The sequence below is a fragment of the Euphorbia lathyris genome, chromosome 1 (genome assembly GCF_963576675.1).
Source record: "Euphorbia lathyris chromosome 1, ddEupLath1.1, whole genome shotgun sequence".
Classification (NCBI taxonomy): domain Eukaryota; kingdom Viridiplantae; phylum Streptophyta; class Magnoliopsida; order Malpighiales; family Euphorbiaceae; genus Euphorbia; species Euphorbia lathyris.
In genome coordinates this window covers 17,249,953-17,268,410 of record NC_088910.1, presented here as the reverse complement: position 1 = coordinate 17,268,410, position 18,458 = coordinate 17,249,953, and the positions used below count along the sequence as shown (strand labels likewise).

The window sequence follows — 18,458 nt, the reverse complement described above, 5'->3', positions numbered from 1 at the left end:
AACAAATGACTAAATAAATAATTTATTTATTAATATTTATATTTTAAAATAATTGTGTATCGACTTAAACCCAATAATGTTGTTAGCAAAATCCAAATGAAATTTGGCTACAATCCATATTTTCAAAAGACATCGGCTGCCATTGACTCTTTTCCATGTTAAATAAATCAAATCACCTATTTGGTAGGTACAAAATCTAAACTCCATTTGATGATTAATTGATAACGCAATTATGAAATATTAATTTAATTATTTAACTTATTTACTTAATCATAAAATACAGAGTATTGATTTAGAAATTAGATTAATTCTTTTTTCTCACGTTAGAACCCAAATTCATATTTCTTTTATCTAAATGGTAGTATTTGGGATTGAACTAAAATTAGACGTAAAAAATACAAAATAAATTATATATTTTATCCAATCCTTCTTTTAAATTATCTTTTATTCATCGTTTAGCGAATAGGGCTGCACATCTGGTAGCTAGGCAGGCCTGTTCCAATGCTAGCGATTTTTTATCAACTGTAGTGCCTGATTGGCTCTCAAACGTTATTGTTGAGGATGCCAATTCTATTTATATATGAAAATCATTTCCAGGTTAAAAAAAAAAATTATATATTTTTGTGCATCTATAAAAACGTAGCCATAGTCTAAAAATTTGCAACAGGAAACTGAGGTTTTATGCATATGATATGAAAGAAAGAAAAAAAAAATTCTCCCTAAGATCGTTAATAAATAAGAGAAATATAGTAATTTTATGATCCTTTTCTTTTTTTGTTTTTTGAATCAAAATATTTTATGATCCTTTTCTTGTTTTAAGATATTTTTACACGAAATACAAATACAAATAGATAAAATCACACAGTCATTTATAAAATTTTAAATTATCATATAGAAATTTTAAATTTTAAAACTGGAAATTATGCACTTATAATAACCACTGAACTTCAAAATTGGATATTATAATTTTTAAATTTTACGTTTTACTAACATATTCACCTTTGTATTAAAAATTACCACTCGAATAATAGATAAACTTTCATTATAGAACTGGTGAAAATGATATTCTAAACAACTTTAATTCTTGAATTTATTAGTTTTGAGGTCATATTATTCGGTTAGAAAAAAAAAATTGACCGTCTTAAACGAGAAAGCTTCGGAAATGTTAATTTTGGAAAATCGAAAACATAATTTCATAGAAAATATGGTTTTAAAAAATTTAAACTATTGAACTTTTTATTTATTTATTTTGTTCGTCCACAATTATTTTAAGGTTGATTATTTTCATAAGGATTTTTATGTCTGATTTGAAGATAAAATGTCATAGAAAAAATAGTTACTTTTGACGTAAGTAATTAATTAATTACAATTAATAAGTACATCAGAGAAGCTTCAATTTGCATCTTCAAAATCATAGATCGTGATAAAACAATAATATAAATTGGTTGAAACCGTTTTAGATACAATGACGAGAAACACACTTTGTGCCTATATGGTTCCATTTCTCAGAACTACTTTTTACTTTTTAATTTCTAAACACTAAATAACAAGTATTTGGTAAAATTTCAAAATAACGATTTTTAGTAGAAAAATCAACTAATACCTACCTACCACTAATCGGCAACAACAACTAACATCAACAACAAACAGGAACATGTGAACTAAACAGACCCTTCACCCATAATCGACTTTATAGTTTTTTTCTCCAGAAATGGTTTCATAATCTTTCAATAAATAAAATCTATGTGATGATGGACAAAACTCTTCGGGTTTTCCATAAAAAAACATGACAACCACCTATATAGGGAGACATACTACAACTACCCGTAAGGGAGAAGAAATAAAAAACTACAAATAAAGAAGAAACTATAGTAGATCAACAAAAAAATTACTTCAACAAAAGAAAGGAAAAAAAAAGCATCATGAGATCCTGATCTTTCATCTTCTGATGCATTAAGCCCTTGATCTTTTATTTGGACGTCGTAAACCTATTGTATTTTATTTTCTATCACATTAAGCCTCTTTGATGACCATGTGATAGAAAATAAAAGATTAGAGATTCAATGTATTCAAACAAGGGAAATTTATAAAACTGACCCAATAAGTAAGCCTTTTTACATATTTAGACTCATTTAGATACATGCTACCAAATTAGATTCTTCCATTACATATTTTTAAAAAATACACTTACCATATATAACAAACACTTTCAAGAATCATTTTCATTTCATCTCCAAATCACTTTCAATATCTTCATCTCCAAACATCATGTAAGTTATTTTTGATTTTAAACACATAATAATCAATTGCAATGTTAGAAAAGTTATACGTAATGTTTTATGCAGTTATATATATTTCTCTAGAGAGTTTGATGTTTGCAAATCGCTAAATGCGAACCTCCTTATTAAATTGTGCACACTCTTTTATCATTTGTATTTAGTGTAAAATGCGATCGGATTGCGAACGTACTATCAGTACAGTAAAACCTCTATAAATGCATATCGTTGGGACCGGAAAAAAAATTCATTAAGCGAGATTATTTATTTATCGATAAATGAATAAATTATTCATTTATCGATAAATTAATAAATTATTCATTTATCGATAAATATTCATTAGATATGTAATTATCTTGTTTAGGAAATATATTATTTGATTGATTTGTAATTATCACATTAGCATAATTACAAATCAATCAAATAATTATAGAAATAATTATAGGCACAATTATAGGTCTTGTTTTTTGTAAATTCTTGGGTATTTATATTGATCAATATATATATATATTTTGTATATAATTTAATAATTATTACTTTATATTTTTATTGGGCCCTTAAGGATTTAAATATTTTTTATTACTTAATGCATTTAGCGAGATTATTACTTTAGTCCATTGGTCCAAGTCGGGACCGGAAGAATTTATTATATAATCGAGGTTATTACTTTATCGAATATTCATTTATCGAGGTTTAACTGTATCTATGTTCACAAACAACAAAATGTGAACCTTATCTGTTGAAATGCGAACTTATTTCGCATCACATTGCTAAAAATGTGATACTGATCATAACTTGCAAATCACATCTCCTTAAATGTGAACTTACATACTAGATGTGAAACTGAATTTCACTCAGTTTCACTCAATTTTGAACTACCTTTTCTATGTTTATGATATGATTCTTATAGGAATTTGATAAAGTATTTTTCTCTTTTCAATAGAGCATCTCATCAAATATAATTCCATTCACAACCCTAGTACTTTGGGCATTTGCACTTGCTTTCCACTATGTGTACTCCTCTTGTAGCTTCAGATCAATTATATTGCCGGTCCTAAACTAGTATGAACCTTAACCATTTTCCTTGTCTTGTTTTTTTCTTACTTTATAGCATCATACGCAGTGTATGAGGAACATAATTGTGGGCATCATTTCCTTATCTGACATTGTTAATTGATGATAGCCATGTCAGGACTATCTGATAAGAGTAATGACTATTCAACTTATTGTTCGTCTTTGTCATCTCGACTTACGTTTTCATCATCTCGTTGTTAATAAGGTTACATAACATATTACTATTACAATTCAAAAAATAAAAAATAGAAACATCAATAACACTATTATTATTATTACCTCAACATCATCCCGGCTTGAACCTTGTAAGGTGCACACCTTATCCTCTAGTACGTTAACACGAGATCCGAGATTGTAATCCTCTAATTTCTCCACACGATAACCTATATCAGAATCCTATAAGATATGCATATCTTTTACCAACTCCAACACGGTGGTGTCCAATATCGACACTTTGGTATCCATCACCTCTAATTGACTTTGACACCACTCTTGGTGTTCGAGAAATAACCTATGGATCTTAAAAATCACATCAGGGGATGCTAGAGATGCCCGAGATGGTCAAGGAGTATCATCGGGGAGATTATCCCCGCCCATCATGCCCATCATATTGATCATTTCTCTCATAATCACCATCATCTTGATCCTTAACCTCATCCTTAGCATCAATGAAGCCCTTAAATAAATTGTCATAATCAACCTCGCGAACCTTAATATGATCAACAAGAAACTTACACCAAGCCTTATTCTTGTCGACATCTTCAAGAACAATTTCAGGTCGTGGAGGAGCATCATCCTACAAATCGATAGATGATCAAGTGATAAACTATATGATATAAAATCGATTATGACGATTTAGAGATGCTCACCTTGATAAGATGAATGACTTGATCAAATGTTGGGGCTTTACCATTCTTCCATCTAAACACATGGAGTGGAAGACAATTTGGTTTCTTCACGTAGAATGTCTCTGATGCCTTCCAAAGCTCAAACAACCAAACATATACAAAGGATATAAACAAGTATGTAAACTATATTTGTATAATTCCTACGTAAAGAATATTTACAATTCATACCTGGACTACGCGTGCAAACCTAAGTAGCTGATATTTAGCAAGAACCATCTTTTCTTTAAGACAGAATTGCATCCTTTCTTTTGGAGATAACTCATCATCGTCTTGTGCGTCTCAGACCAAGCCACCTCTCCCCAAGGGAACACACCAAACAATATTGGACAATCAGCAAACACTATCCAATCTGTATTCACCAACCGTGATTTCTCGGTGGTGATCAAACCACGATGTATGAAAAACAACATCGCTAAACTAACAGATTCACCGTCATCCTCCTAGCTCCAATCAGTTTCTCTGAACACTCGAAATAGGTCACTGTGAGTTATGGGTTCTACCCCTTTGAAGTACTTTTTCATTATTTCCCTTTTCTTTAGCTTATTTATTCTTTGTAAACTCCTCTAAACCACAAAATCGCAAGCCAAATACTAGTCCGTACTCTCAATCACTAAATCTCAATTGAACTCCTCCAATAGAAAACCACATTTCTCTAGGGAGGGATACAACATGGTTAATCTCCCTAGTTAGCAACGTATGGAAAAAGACAGCATAAAAGGTGATATTATCCAAACCCATAAGATGTCTGAAACATCTGCTTTTGAAAGCCTTTATATGTGAAGGCGTCAATATATTTTGCAACTCAATCATCACTTCAATATCACCTCTTATAATTATCGTGCCTTTTGAACCCAAGCTCCTAGGGTACCTAAATTTTACACCATTATCCACTTTTACCGCTTTTATCTTGATAACTAGACCCTGTAACAATAAAAATATTTTGCATTTCAATGAATATAATTGCATTTCATACAATGTCATTGCATTTCAGACAATGTAATTGTATTTCAGACAAAACATAACTATTCGCATTTAACAAATGACGTCATATTTCACTAAATCTGAAAGAGATTTTTTTGCATTTATATAAAAATGCGATACAAAAACCTAAATGCACTTCACATTCGATATATTGGGTACCACATTTGGGGTAAATTACATCACTGGTACCTGAATTATACTACAGTTCACACTTTGGTACCTAAATTACATTTTGTCTCAAAAATGTACCTCAAGTATGGATGACTGGACAATTTAATACGTTTAGCCAGTCACTAACGGTCAATGCGAGGTTTGACCACTTTTTGGATTAAATTTTTAATTAAATTTTTCTTAGGCACACTCTCTCTTTGATTATGAACATGAAAAATAGTTCTTCTTCATTTTTTCCTTTGTTTTCTCTCTCCCATTTCATTTCTCTCTCTTCAAATTAGTTTCTCTCTCTTCCAATTTTCCTTTGTTTCAGCCCATTAGTTTCTCTCTTCCAATTTTCTTTCTTTTCTAGCCATCATAGTGAATCTGTTTCTGGAACCTAACGTTTCATATATTGTTGTTAAGAGAGAGAAAGAGAGGAAAATTAAAAGAGAGATAATAAAAAAAAACTGAGAAGAACCTCGTGTTGCTGCAGAAAGAAAGAGGGAAAAAATTAGAAGGGAGAATCAAAGACAGACAAGAATTAAATGGTGCTGCTGCTGCAGAGGAAACACTAGTTGATTTTCTTCAATCGAATGAAGAATGAAGAATGAAGAATTCCACTCGTCAAAATTCTTCAGTCGAATCGCCAGATTTCATCGGCCCTTTAATTCTTCAATCGAGTGATCCAGATTTCGCCTACCCCTTTAATCGCTTGAATAGTTGTTGATTGTAAACTTTTCTACTGGTTAATTTAACAAATACCTGATATCAAATTCTTGAAATATTTATGAAGCCCACGAAGAAAACCCAATAGAAAATAATGAAAATTATAGAAAGAGGAACATGGCTAGTTTGTAGCTGGGATTGAGTTTACCTTTATCTCTCTAAATTTCATTTTTTCTCCTAAACAAAAAAACCCATGTTTTCACCCATCTTCTTCTTCTTGGCTTTCTCTGTATCTTAATTTTACTCTATAAAAACCTCAGTATGCTAAAGAAAGAAGAACAGATCTAGAAATAATGTATGAAACTCAAAAAACCCATGAAAATTAGTAGATCGATCTGAGGAAAAAGAAAGAGATGGAAAGAAAGAGAGAGAAACTAAATTAAGGAGAGAGAAACAGAAGCGAAAATGTGGGTCTTCTTATTTTTTAATTAAATAATATAAATGAAATAGTCAAACTTTAAAAGATGGTCAAATAAATGGTAAAATTCGAATTGACTGCCTATTGTAGGTTAAAATTATTAAATTGTCCGATCATCTATATTTGAGGTATATTTTTGAGACAAAATGTAATCTAGGTACCAAAGTGTGAATTGAGATATAATTCACGTACCTTTGATATAATTTACTCACCACATTTGGAGATATGCAACTACATTGTTGATAACAACCTTATCGCATATCATCAAAGTATTCACAGTTGGGTATATGTGAACCATATTTGATGAAAAAAGATTCACATATCAGCATAGTAATTGTATTTGGAGATATGTGACTACCTAGTTCAGGTTTATGGGTTTATCCATTTTATGAAATGCAACGCAAACTCATAAAATGAGAATAGTCGCAAAACATTTTGTTCACCAGAAATCACACGTTATTCATCATACATCACACATATACAACTCAAATTAGTTCGAAAATCATCAATGTAGCTATTAAACACTAAACCCTATGCATAACCAAACATATCACATTCAATCCATACATAAACCCTAAAACCTATCTGAAATAAACAAGAAGAAAACAAACACAAATGTGCAAAAGATATACTTTTGATTTCGTTTTATCCTAGTCCTTCATCTTTCCCAATTTCCCCATCGTTTGTCGACTGTTGGTGTATTCGCAGGTCGCCAGAAGAGAAAAGAGAATGAGAAATATTGGAGAGAAAAGTATGTGTTATGGGTATTCTTGAGATGAAAAGTCTAGTTTGATATAATATATCTAAATGTGTCTAAAAATGTAAATACACATCCTCATTGAAACCAATTTTATAAATTTCCCTTCAAATAATAGATCATGGGCTTTTTAATCAAAACAAATCAAAATGTCCCAATGTTCCCCCAACCTCTTTAACTTGTTCAAATTGATCATTTTACCTTCTCAACTTATCGAATGTTCTATTTACCTCATTAACTCCATAAAAGTGGTATTTCTTACCCCATCAACTTGTCTATTTACTCCCTCAACTCATAGAATGTCCTATTTACCCTTCTAACTCCATAAAAATTGTATTTTTCACCAATTACAATCCGTTATCGAGGCCTAAATTGATAACATACCAAGGGATCAATTGAGATTAATTAAAATTTTTTAAACGTTAAACCTATATTTATAAGATTTTTTACGTGAAACCTAAATTGATACTTCTCCAAAAACTATAGACATATTTTGATACCTTATTTCTACATATAACATCTTTAACTTGTTTATATTAATGTTTTTGTTATTTTATATCTTTTATTCATTCTTTCTCTTTTCAACTTTTTTCGCTAGTTAAATTTTGATTATCTAATTATTGTAATACAATATTATTGTAATAAACACATGAAGGATCAATATAATTATCAAATTAAAACAAAATAAAAAGTTGATATGAAAAAATATTTTCAAACTCATTTGAACAAGTCCTGTAAATTTTGCACTATAAAAGGGTAAGAAATACCATTTTATGGAGTTAAGGGGTAAATAAGATCATAAAGGGTGAGAAATATCACTTTTATGAGTTAAGAGGATAAATAAGACATTCGATGAGTTGACGAGGGGTAAAATGACCAATTTAAACAAGCTAAGGGAGTGAGAAATATCATTTTTATAGAGTTAAAGAGAGTAAATAGGAAATTCGATGATAAATTAGAGAGATAAAATTACCAATTTGGATAAGTTAAAGGGGCTAGAAAAACATGAGGCGAATCAAAATTATAATAACTTTTGGCTTTTACAATTATAATAATTTTTCACCTGATTATTTTATGAAAGAAAAGTTGATCGCCTACGTCCGTGCATACGCAATAGCCGCATCAGTTGTGAGAGAAGGAGGCATCAATAATTGATGAACCAACTCACCCATAAGAGTATAAGTGGTCTTTTTCCAGCTGAGCCTGAGCTCTATCCTTCCTTCCGGCAAAAACTCAGATCCAATTCACTGCTGAAATGAGCAGCGGAGAAGGGAAAACCGTCTGCGTCACTGGTGCCTCCGGTTACATTGCTTCTTGGCTTGTCAAGTTTCTCCTCCAACGTGGCTACACCGTCAAGGCCTCCGTTCGTGATCCAGGTTCCGCATTTCTTTCTATCACTCTAATTTTATGCATAATTTTGATTCATAATCACGACTTTTTTTGTGAAGATCTACTCCGATCCTCCTAATAATTGGGAGGATTTTGATTTTTCAATCACCGAAAGTGAAGGAAATGTAGGCATCAATTTATCATTGCGTCTCTGTGCTAGTTTATAGATTAGCACTTGCTCTTTTGATTCAGTTCATATACATTAATCAATCTTTAACAAAAATAAGTTAACATTATTAGTTAGTAAATGTAATTAATAAAAGTTTAACAAAGTTTTTTTAAGTTAAAAATTACATTTCTTAATTAATTATTATGCTGAAGCATTTAATTAATATAATCTTGGGAGAGAAAGGATAATCTCGCATAGCATCTTCATCTACGGAGTGGGTCCACAGAAAACCTGAACCTCATATATTTAAGGCTTATTCCCTTTGGCAAAAGTTCTAAAATGGTCCCAGACCATTCAGATCATTCCATGTCTCCACGGCTATTAGATTCTAGATTTTCTTTCAACTTGTCCAAAATTGCTCATCTACGCATGCATTTTAAGCAAGTTCGGCAAAGTTAACGAAATATCTCCAAAATGCAAGGAACGAATCGAATTATGTGGCCAATTATGGGGTTTTAATACCCTGCTGAGCTTGTTTAGAGTGACATGATTGACTCTTTAAGTTTTAGAAGCAAAGTGGTAAATTGGACAAGTTGAAAGTAAATTCTAGGAGCTAATATGTTAGAGCTAAAGCCACTAGGCCACCTTTAAGCAAGTTAAAGGAACCATTAAGTCACTTTAAGCAAGTTTAATAGCTCATCAGACTGTTTGACCTTTGACCAAATACAGAGTAGTACCTTAATACATTAAGCCTATCTTTAATCAAAATGTCAGCAACCTCTGTTTCTTTTCTTGCTTCCTTATTAATTTAGATTCTCACAAATTATGGTAATTGAAGACTGTGCAAAACTGTTTGATAAATTGTGACTGTTTTTCTTGCAAAACTGTTTAGATGATCCCAGGAAGACAGAACATTTACGCGCCCTTGATGGAGCTGCGGAGAGACTTAAGCTGTTCAAAGCAAACTTACTGGTGGAAGGTTCCTTTGATTCTGCTGTTGAAGGGTGTGATGGTGTTTTCCATACTGCATCTCCTTTTTATCATGATGTAAATGACCCGCAGGTTAGTTTTATTTTTCCTCTCAAACTCAGTTTCTTGCTTCTTTTGACCTCTCATAGTCTTAATTTTGAAAGTATTTTATTATGGTTGTCTTTTAGATATAACTTTCTTACAACAGTGTTATCTCAGTTGCTTCATAGGATATTAGGACTGTCATCTTTCCTGTATGTACATTGTTCAGCTATTAAGGTTAACAACAAGGTTGCACGGAAACTTTGATCTTAAAGCATTTCACGTTTCCGTATCCATTTCGGAAACCAAAACTCTCTTGGAAACTTGTATGGAACGTTTCGAGACACATTTCCGTAATTTAAAAAAACTGGAAACTCATTTTCTAGGATGTTATGTGGTTTCAGAAGTAGATCCATACTATCACATATTCCGTAAAGCCTTAATATTTTCTAAATGATGGGAGCATTCTATGTATAACCGGAACAAGATCTTTTCGATCAAGAGCTGTGCTGTATTGTGTCTGTTTAATTTGATGCACAAGCATGGCTTCTACTTTTAGTGAATGGTTTATCTTCATGTGACAGGCAGAATTAATTGATCCTGCAGTGAAGGGAACACTCAATGTTCTAAACTCATGTGCAAAAGTCCCATCAGTCAAACGAGTTGTTTTGACATCGTCAATTGCTGCAGTTGCTTACAATGGAAAACCTCGAACGCCAGAAGTAGTAGTGGATGAAACTTGGGTTTCTGATCCAGATTTCTGTAGGGCATCTAAGGTACTTACTCCCTCCCATGTCACCCAAAAACCAATTTGAAGCATATATTTGCTGTAATGTACAGAATTGGCCCATTCTTATGCTCTAATTTTTTTTTTTGGACCTCTGAGGAAATGAAAATTGAAGCATGTCAATGTCCTACGGATGGCTAGTTTCTTGATGTCAGTTCAAAGTGTTAATAGGTGTAGCATAAAAGTGTTGATCCAAAACTGACTGAGAATGGAGGCTTAATTTCCATTGCATGCTCTTAGGATTGTCAACGGAATTGGGATTCTCTGTCCTTGCCAGGACGCCACCTCAACGGGGATGCGAATCCCGAAAAAGTTCCCCTTGAGGCGGGAATAGATAATTTTTATCCCCGAAGTTCTGATGGAGATGGGGAATACCTTCCCGGCTCTGCAGGGATCCCCGAAATTATATACATATATAATTTGGTCATGTAATCTTTTTTTTTTTTTTTTTCCTTTTGCTTTTAGCTATGGTATGTGGTCTCAAAGACCATGGCTGAGGAGGCTGCATGGCAATTTGCAAAGGATAAGGGTATGGACCTAGTTGCAATAAATCCATCAATGGTGATTGGTCCCCTCTTGCAGCCTACACTAAATACAAGTGCAGCTGCAGTTTTAAGCTTGATAAAAGGTACTCATTCTGTCTCAATTAGATGTTGTTTTAGGATTTTGATTTTGTTCATTTTTATATGCGGTTCGGTATTATCAATACACTCTTGACAAGCTTTTCTCAAATTTACTAAATAGAGATAGATTTAGTAATTTATGCAAACAATTCAAATTGACCATAATAATTACGAAGAAGAAGAAAAAGAAATTTTGCATAGAAAGTAGAGTTTTAGGAGATAAGTATTAAGGGTAAATTAATCATTTTAATAGTCTAATTAATATTTTATTGGTCTTGGTGAAAAATATATTAAAAACTGGAGGGAGTATTTGCTTGTATTAGGTGTTTGAAAAATGTGTCTGTCTCATTTCAAGAAGAGTAAATGGTAAAATGATTTCTAGGGGGTTTCAAAACGGGTCATATAACACTACAACACAATTCGTGTAACCCACAAATTAGTGTTAGTGTTTAACGGCTACGGTGGTAAATCTATTGACATGTTTAACCTTCAAAATAAGCGAGTCTTGTCGTGGTTGACTCATCAACTTGAAATGATATATATAATTTTTCATGAGTTGATAGGTTGTGTTAACTACATCCGTTTAACCCATTTAACCTCAAATATAATTGTAAAGATATAAAAATATAAATTTTTATGGGTTTATAAGTTATTTTACCCTAATGTATATATATTCTTCTCCTTGGAAATTATAATTTATTAATAAATCTTATATTAGGTTAAATGGGTTGGACTACAAGTGTTGTAAGTAATAGGTTGATTGTGTCAAAACGACCGTGCTATTTTTTACCCATATTCAGTGTACAATTAATCATGTCAACCCGTTTCAATTTTATGTCGTCACACCCGTTTATTTAATGGATTTTGTCAAGATTGACCCTTTACACGGAAAATTTTAGGGTACTCCTTGAGTAATACTCCCGACCAATACATGTATATATATTTTTTCTTTTCACCAATCATGTCATGTAGTGGTATTCAAAACGATTTTCATTGAGTAATACTCGAGGAGTACTATAAAATTTCTCCCCTTTACACCCCTTTGATTTCTATATATCCTATGTATAGGACATACATCTGTCAGAATCATTCCTTTCTGCTGAAGCATCTGCTCATTTTCCTTACCTTCTTCTATCATAACCTATATTGCACGGGAACTCTTTTCATTAGCGTTTCCGTTTCATTACGGTTTCCTAGCTATATTTTTTTTTTTTTGAAAACGTTTCTGAGTGTCCGTTTTCCATTTCTATGCAACATAGAACACTACTCTTAATAACTGAGATTTGATTTTGATTGATTGATTGCAGGAGCACAAAGTTTCCCCAACACAACCTTCGGGTGGATAAATGTGAAAGACGTTGCAGATGCACATATTCGAGCATTTGAGGTTCCATCCGCAAATGGAAGATATTGTTTGGTTGAGTCAGTTAGCCACTACTCAGACGTAGTCAACATCTTGCGCGAGCTTTACCCTGATTTCCAGCTTCCAGACAAGTACTTTCCTGCACTATATATCTTCTCCATTTGTGATATCTGCATCTATGTTGCACGAAAAATGGAAATGGAATCTGAAACAGAAACAGAAACGGACACCTGAAAATGTTATTTCTAAAAAAATATAGCTAGGAAACGGTTGAGTCAGTTAGCCACTACTCAGACGTAGTCAACATCTTGCGCGAGCTTTACCCTGATTTCCAGCTTCCAGACAAGTATTTTCCTGCACTATATATCTTCTCCATTTATGATATCTGCATCTATGTTGCACAAAAATGGAAATGGAATCTGAAACAGAAACAGAAATGGAAACGGACACCTGAAAATGGTATTTCTAAAAAAATATAGCTAGGAAACAGTTGAGTCAGTTAGCCACTACTCAGACGTAGTCAACATCTTGCGCGAGCTTTACCCTGATTTCCAGCTTCCAGACAAGTATTTTCCTGCACTATATATCTTTTCCGTTTATGATATCTGCATCTATGTTGTGCGAAAACTGAAATGGAATCTGAAACAGAAACAGAAACAGAAATGGAATCTGAAACAGAAACAGAAACGGACACCTGAAAATGTTATTTCTAAAAAATATAGCTAGGAAACGGTAACGGAATGTGGAAACACTAATGAAGAAGAGTTTCCGTGCAACATAGATCTGCATCACATAGACCTTTTTTCTTCAATGATTTTCCTCACTGTTACACATATTATCAAACATGATACAGATTAAGAGTTACATGAATTTAGCTAGCTCCCATAGTTGTGCTGCTTTCCAGCATATATATAGGTGGTCATTATGTTCCTATGCTAGATAGTTGTTAATCCTCATATTTTGAGGTGAGTTAGTCCTTTGTTTATGTTATGAACCTTGGTGTAGGATCTAGTCACAGGTCTAGACACAACACTCTTCTCTGAATCTATATTGAATTGACAAAAGCAGACTCGTCCTGGACAGAGCCCTTTTCTAATTCTCAATTTTGAGAGAATAAAAGTTCTTTTTTTTTATTGAATAGACAAGCCTTTATTTATAGGCTGTAAATACAAAATAATTCTAAATCCTAAATTATAGGGATAATCATATCACCCCTAAATTATAGGAATCAAGACTAACAATTAAAGGAAACAAAATAATTGTCTTGAAATAACAAAAGGAAATAAATTTAAATTCTGCAATAGGAAAGTAAATAATAGGAAAGTAATAGGAAAGTATTTTAATAGGAAAGTAATTAGGCTGATGATTTCTTCTTTCTTTGGTAATGCCTTCCAATAAAGGCGTCCATATCATCACTCCCCAACTCGATTTTGAGCTTGTCCTCAAGCTCAAACCCTGGATAAGCTTCTTGAAAGTATTCTAATGGCAGTAAGGTTGAAGTCGCAACCAGACCCAATCCCCAATTACAAAAGCCAACTCTCTATGATTAGAATCATAAGAGTCCTTCTTCCGTTGTTGGGCATGCCCCATTGAATAAGAAAGAAATCGAGGGGGTTCTCTACCATATACCATCTGGAAAGGGGTAGTGTCAAAACAAGTGTGATAAGATGTATTATAGCAATACTCAACCCAAGGTATCCAATACACCCATCGTTGTGGTTGGTCGCTAATGAGACATTGCAAGTACATCTCAATTATTCGATTAACCACCTCCATTTGACCATCAGATTGAGGATGGTAAGCACAAGAGAAAGCCAACTTAGAACCACTAAGGCGAAATAGCTCTTTCCAAAACATGCTAAGGAAAACCTTGTCGCGATAGACTATCGATTGAGGCAATCCATGGAGATGAAATACCTCAGCAAAGAATATACCAGCCATGGAGAAAGCAGTACATGGATGGGCCAAGGGTATAAAATGAGAAGACTTCGTAAACCGATCTACTACCAACAATAACACGGACTTCCCTCGATCTTTAGGTAAGCCCTCCACAAAGTCTATAATGATATCCACCCAAATTTGTTGCGGGATCTCAAGAGGTTGAAGTAGTCCTGTAGGTTGCAAGTTTTGATTTTTATGAGTCATGGCTGACTTTTGGGTTTGCATCAAACTGAGTCGGGGTTTTGCCATAGGAGGTTGTCCTCGCCATAAAATCTTATTTCGTTTAAGGTTAGGTTTCATAGTCAAGGAGCTAAAGTCCCACAGGATATGTTCAAGGGTATACAACCATTTGACTCCCAAACCCACGTCGAATCCCTCTAATGGTATAGTATAAAAATCAGCTTTAAAAATATCGTCTGCAACATGAAGAGATACTAATTTGCATATTCCCATGCTTGAAACATGCTCTCCATTTGCCACTAGGACTTGCAGCCCTGGTCGTTTCCCAAACTTTAGTCCCAAACTTGAAAGCAAGCCCTCACGAAGAAAGTTGCATGTGCTGCCCCAATCGACCAACACTGAAACACTAACACCCGATATCTTTGCTAGTATCTCCATGGTAGGAGAATTGCAGGTTCCGCTAATGGTATTTAGAGAAAGCTCAAGATCTCCTGTCGTCTCTTCCTCTTCATTATCTGAATCTACTACCTCAATCCAAAATAACCATTTGCATTTATGTTCCTGTGTATAAGATTCATCACAATTATAGCACAGTCCATTGGCCCTCTTTTCAGACACTTGTACTCGTGTCAGCTTCTTGAAAAATGGCGTGGAAGAGTTCAATATACTACCACCTCCTATTGATTTGATAAATTTTCCCCACCTTTTGCAACCATGTTCTTGCTAGTGGAGATAACAATTTCGCTTCTGTTAGATTTGGGGATGGACCAGTTTGTGTTGGATCGCGAGGCTAAGATTGATTGTGAGATTCTTTGTTTATGTTCTAATGTCCGAGCCATATGGATAGCAATTCCGAGGTTACCTGGTTGTTGGAACTCAACATCAATCCGGAGTTCTTCTTTCAACCCAGCGGTAAAAAGATCCACTTGTTGGCGAGGAAGAAGTCCTGAAGTCTGAGCCAATAATGATTGGAATTGTTGTTGATACTCTTCGACTGAACCAGATTGCTTGAGTTTGGCTAATTCTCCCAAGGGATTATTACTCATAGCTGGCCTAAGGTCATTAGTGCCGTCATAGGTCAAAAATTCCATCTTGGAATAATGAGGTTCCATAGATCTTCCCATCGGTGGTTCAGGTCTGCAACCTAAACTCGAGGTTCTGCTGCTGCAAGGAATTCCATTGTTTTGTCCCTCTATATTATTGCCGCTAGATCCCTTCTCTTTTTCCCGAATTGAAACCGATAATTTTGCAATTTGTTTCTCCAGTGCACTTTGATGAGACGACGTTTGTTCCATAAAAGCATCCAGCTTCGACGCCAAATTTTGTGTGTCACCCATGACGCCAAGCTCTGATACCAAGTTGTTATGAACCTTGGTGTAGGATCTAGTCACAGGTCTGGACACAACACTCTTCTCTGAATCTATATTGAATTGACAAAAGCAGACTCGTCCTGGACAGAGCCCTTTTCTAATTCTCAATTTTGAGAGAATAAAAGTTCTTTTTTTTTTTTATTGAATAGACAAGCCTTTATTTATAGGCTGTAAATACAAAATAATTCTAAATCCTAAATTATAGGGATAATCATATCACCCTTAAATTATAGGAATCAAGACTAACAATTAAAGGAAACAAAATAATTATCTTGAAATAACAAAAGGAAATAAATTTAAATTCTGCAATAGGAAAGTAAATAATAGGAAAGTAATAGGAAAGTAATTAGGCTGATGATTTCTTCTTTCTTTGGTAATGCCTTCCAATAAAGGCGTCCATATCAGTTTACGTGTTTCTAACCAAACTATACTTTGCAGGTGCGGCGATGATAAGCCTTACGTGCCAACATATCAAGTATCGAAAGAAAAAGCGAAAAGTTTGGGTATTGAATTCATTTCATTGAAGGTGAGCTTGAAGGAAACAGTTGAAAGTTTGAAGGAGAAAGGGTTTATCAGTTTTTGAGCTTTCTCCATCTCTGAACTTCCCTCCACTATCATATCATCTTTCTTCAATAAAAGGGATGTTCAGTCATCTGTGTTCTACATCAATAATTTGAATTTTGTAAGCATGTAAAATTTGGACTTTCAGATCTCATGGTTTACCTTAATTATTAGAAAAGATTAAGAAGATTTGGGCTAATTTACTTTGTGATTAAAATCTAAGTTAATTATTATCTACTTGAGTGGTTAAGGTGTATCAATTCGCTTAAGCTAGAGATATCGAGTTCGAATTTTTAGTGTACCTAAAGAACTTTAATAAAACGAATTATCCATAAAAATATCGAGGTAATTATACTCAAAATTATCGAGTCTTTGAGAATTGGTTGTCCATTAACAATTTTGTTGTGGTTTCGTTTCATACTCTGTTAAAAGCATTTTTTTTTTCTCTTTGATGTTTTTTTAAAAAGAACGAGTTAGAACTCACAATTTCCATTTCTGATTTCAGAGGTGTACTAACTAGAGGTTGCAATTTGTGTTCGTGTCGTGTCAAATTTCGGATTAGTATCAAAAACCCAAATACGAACATGATAGGAAAACATTTTCGTGTCAAAAGCTCAAAGCCAAACACGACCTGCTCTTGACACGAATAACATGGCACAAAAACATTTTTGTGTCAAAAGCTCAAAGCAAAACACGACCTGCTCTTGACACGAATAATACGGCACATCACGAGTTTTGTATAGAAATAGATAAACATGTTAATTTGACACGATTGACATGCTGACACGAAAAACACGACCCGACCCGACATGACCAAACATGTTAACTCGATACAATCTGGCTTGCTAATACAACCTGACCTATATGAAGAATATAAAAATTCCAAACCACTCAAACTATTAAATTAATACTAATATATTAAGATATACACAAATTTGACCATGAAATTACATAATCAAACTAACAAATAAAGTCTAAAACATCCATCAAATCTAAAATTCAGACGGTGGTGATTTCGAACTCAAACGTGGTGATTTCGAACTCACACAATAGATCAACTCATTTGGTGGATTTCGAACTCAGTCTCACTTTGGTTGCGTGCGAAAGAAAATGGGTGAGAAAGGATGTCGGCTGGCTACTAATACTAAATCCTTAAGAATTAGGCTGTATACTAAATATGAACCTTAAAGGTAATTTTGTAGTTTTATGTTTTCGTGTTGACCCGATACGATCCAAATTTTTTAGTGTCATTTTTGGGTGGACATTAAAAGGACCCATTACCTACAAAGCCTAACATTAACACTAAAATTATATATCGTGTTCGTGCCATAATCGGATCGTGTATCATTTTACCGCGTGTAGTACTAACCGAGCTATATTCAATTATGCTCTTTTGGTTGTGATGTTTTTGGCATGGTGGAAGATAATTATATTATTTATGGTTTGACTGACCTTTATTAACATTTTTCATCGTAATTGTGTCCACATTTTTATTAAAAATAATCAAAGTCAATAATCCAAAATATCATTAATGTCTTTTAACTTGGAATGTAAAGCACAATCCACCCTAAACTTTTAGCTCTTTTCACACTTTAAACCTATTACTAGAATGAATCAAGATAGATGAATTAACGTGATAATCTCTATCATATTTATTTGGTTTTCTAAATTTATTTAAAATGATATACATTTCTTGTTTAAAAAAAACTCATGTGGTTACACTGTTTTGCAGACGGAAGACTGTAGTATTTTTTGTTTGTGCTTGTTGACATTTGCAACTCGAAGATTTTTAGGTTGACATTGCCAAATTTAGCAGTTAACGATCTGAAAA

The 18,458-nt window shown here is 33.4% G+C and overlaps 1 protein-coding gene across 1 annotated transcript; it reads left to right on the top strand.

Moving 5' to 3' along the window:
* The first annotated feature begins 8,428 nt into the window (after window positions 1-8,428).
* LOC136223247 (phenylacetaldehyde reductase) lies at window positions 8,429-16,854 on the top strand. Its single transcript, XM_066011150.1, has 6 exons — window positions 8,429-8,669; window positions 9,684-9,853; window positions 10,387-10,578; window positions 11,055-11,217; window positions 12,520-12,706; window positions 16,505-16,854. Exons 1-6 carry the CDS (start codon window positions 8,549-8,551, stop codon window positions 16,647-16,649), a joined length of 978 nt encoding a protein of 325 aa, XP_065867222.1. The 5' UTR covers window positions 8,429-8,548; the 3' UTR covers window positions 16,650-16,854.
* Window positions 16,855-18,458: the final 1,604 nt, after the last annotated feature.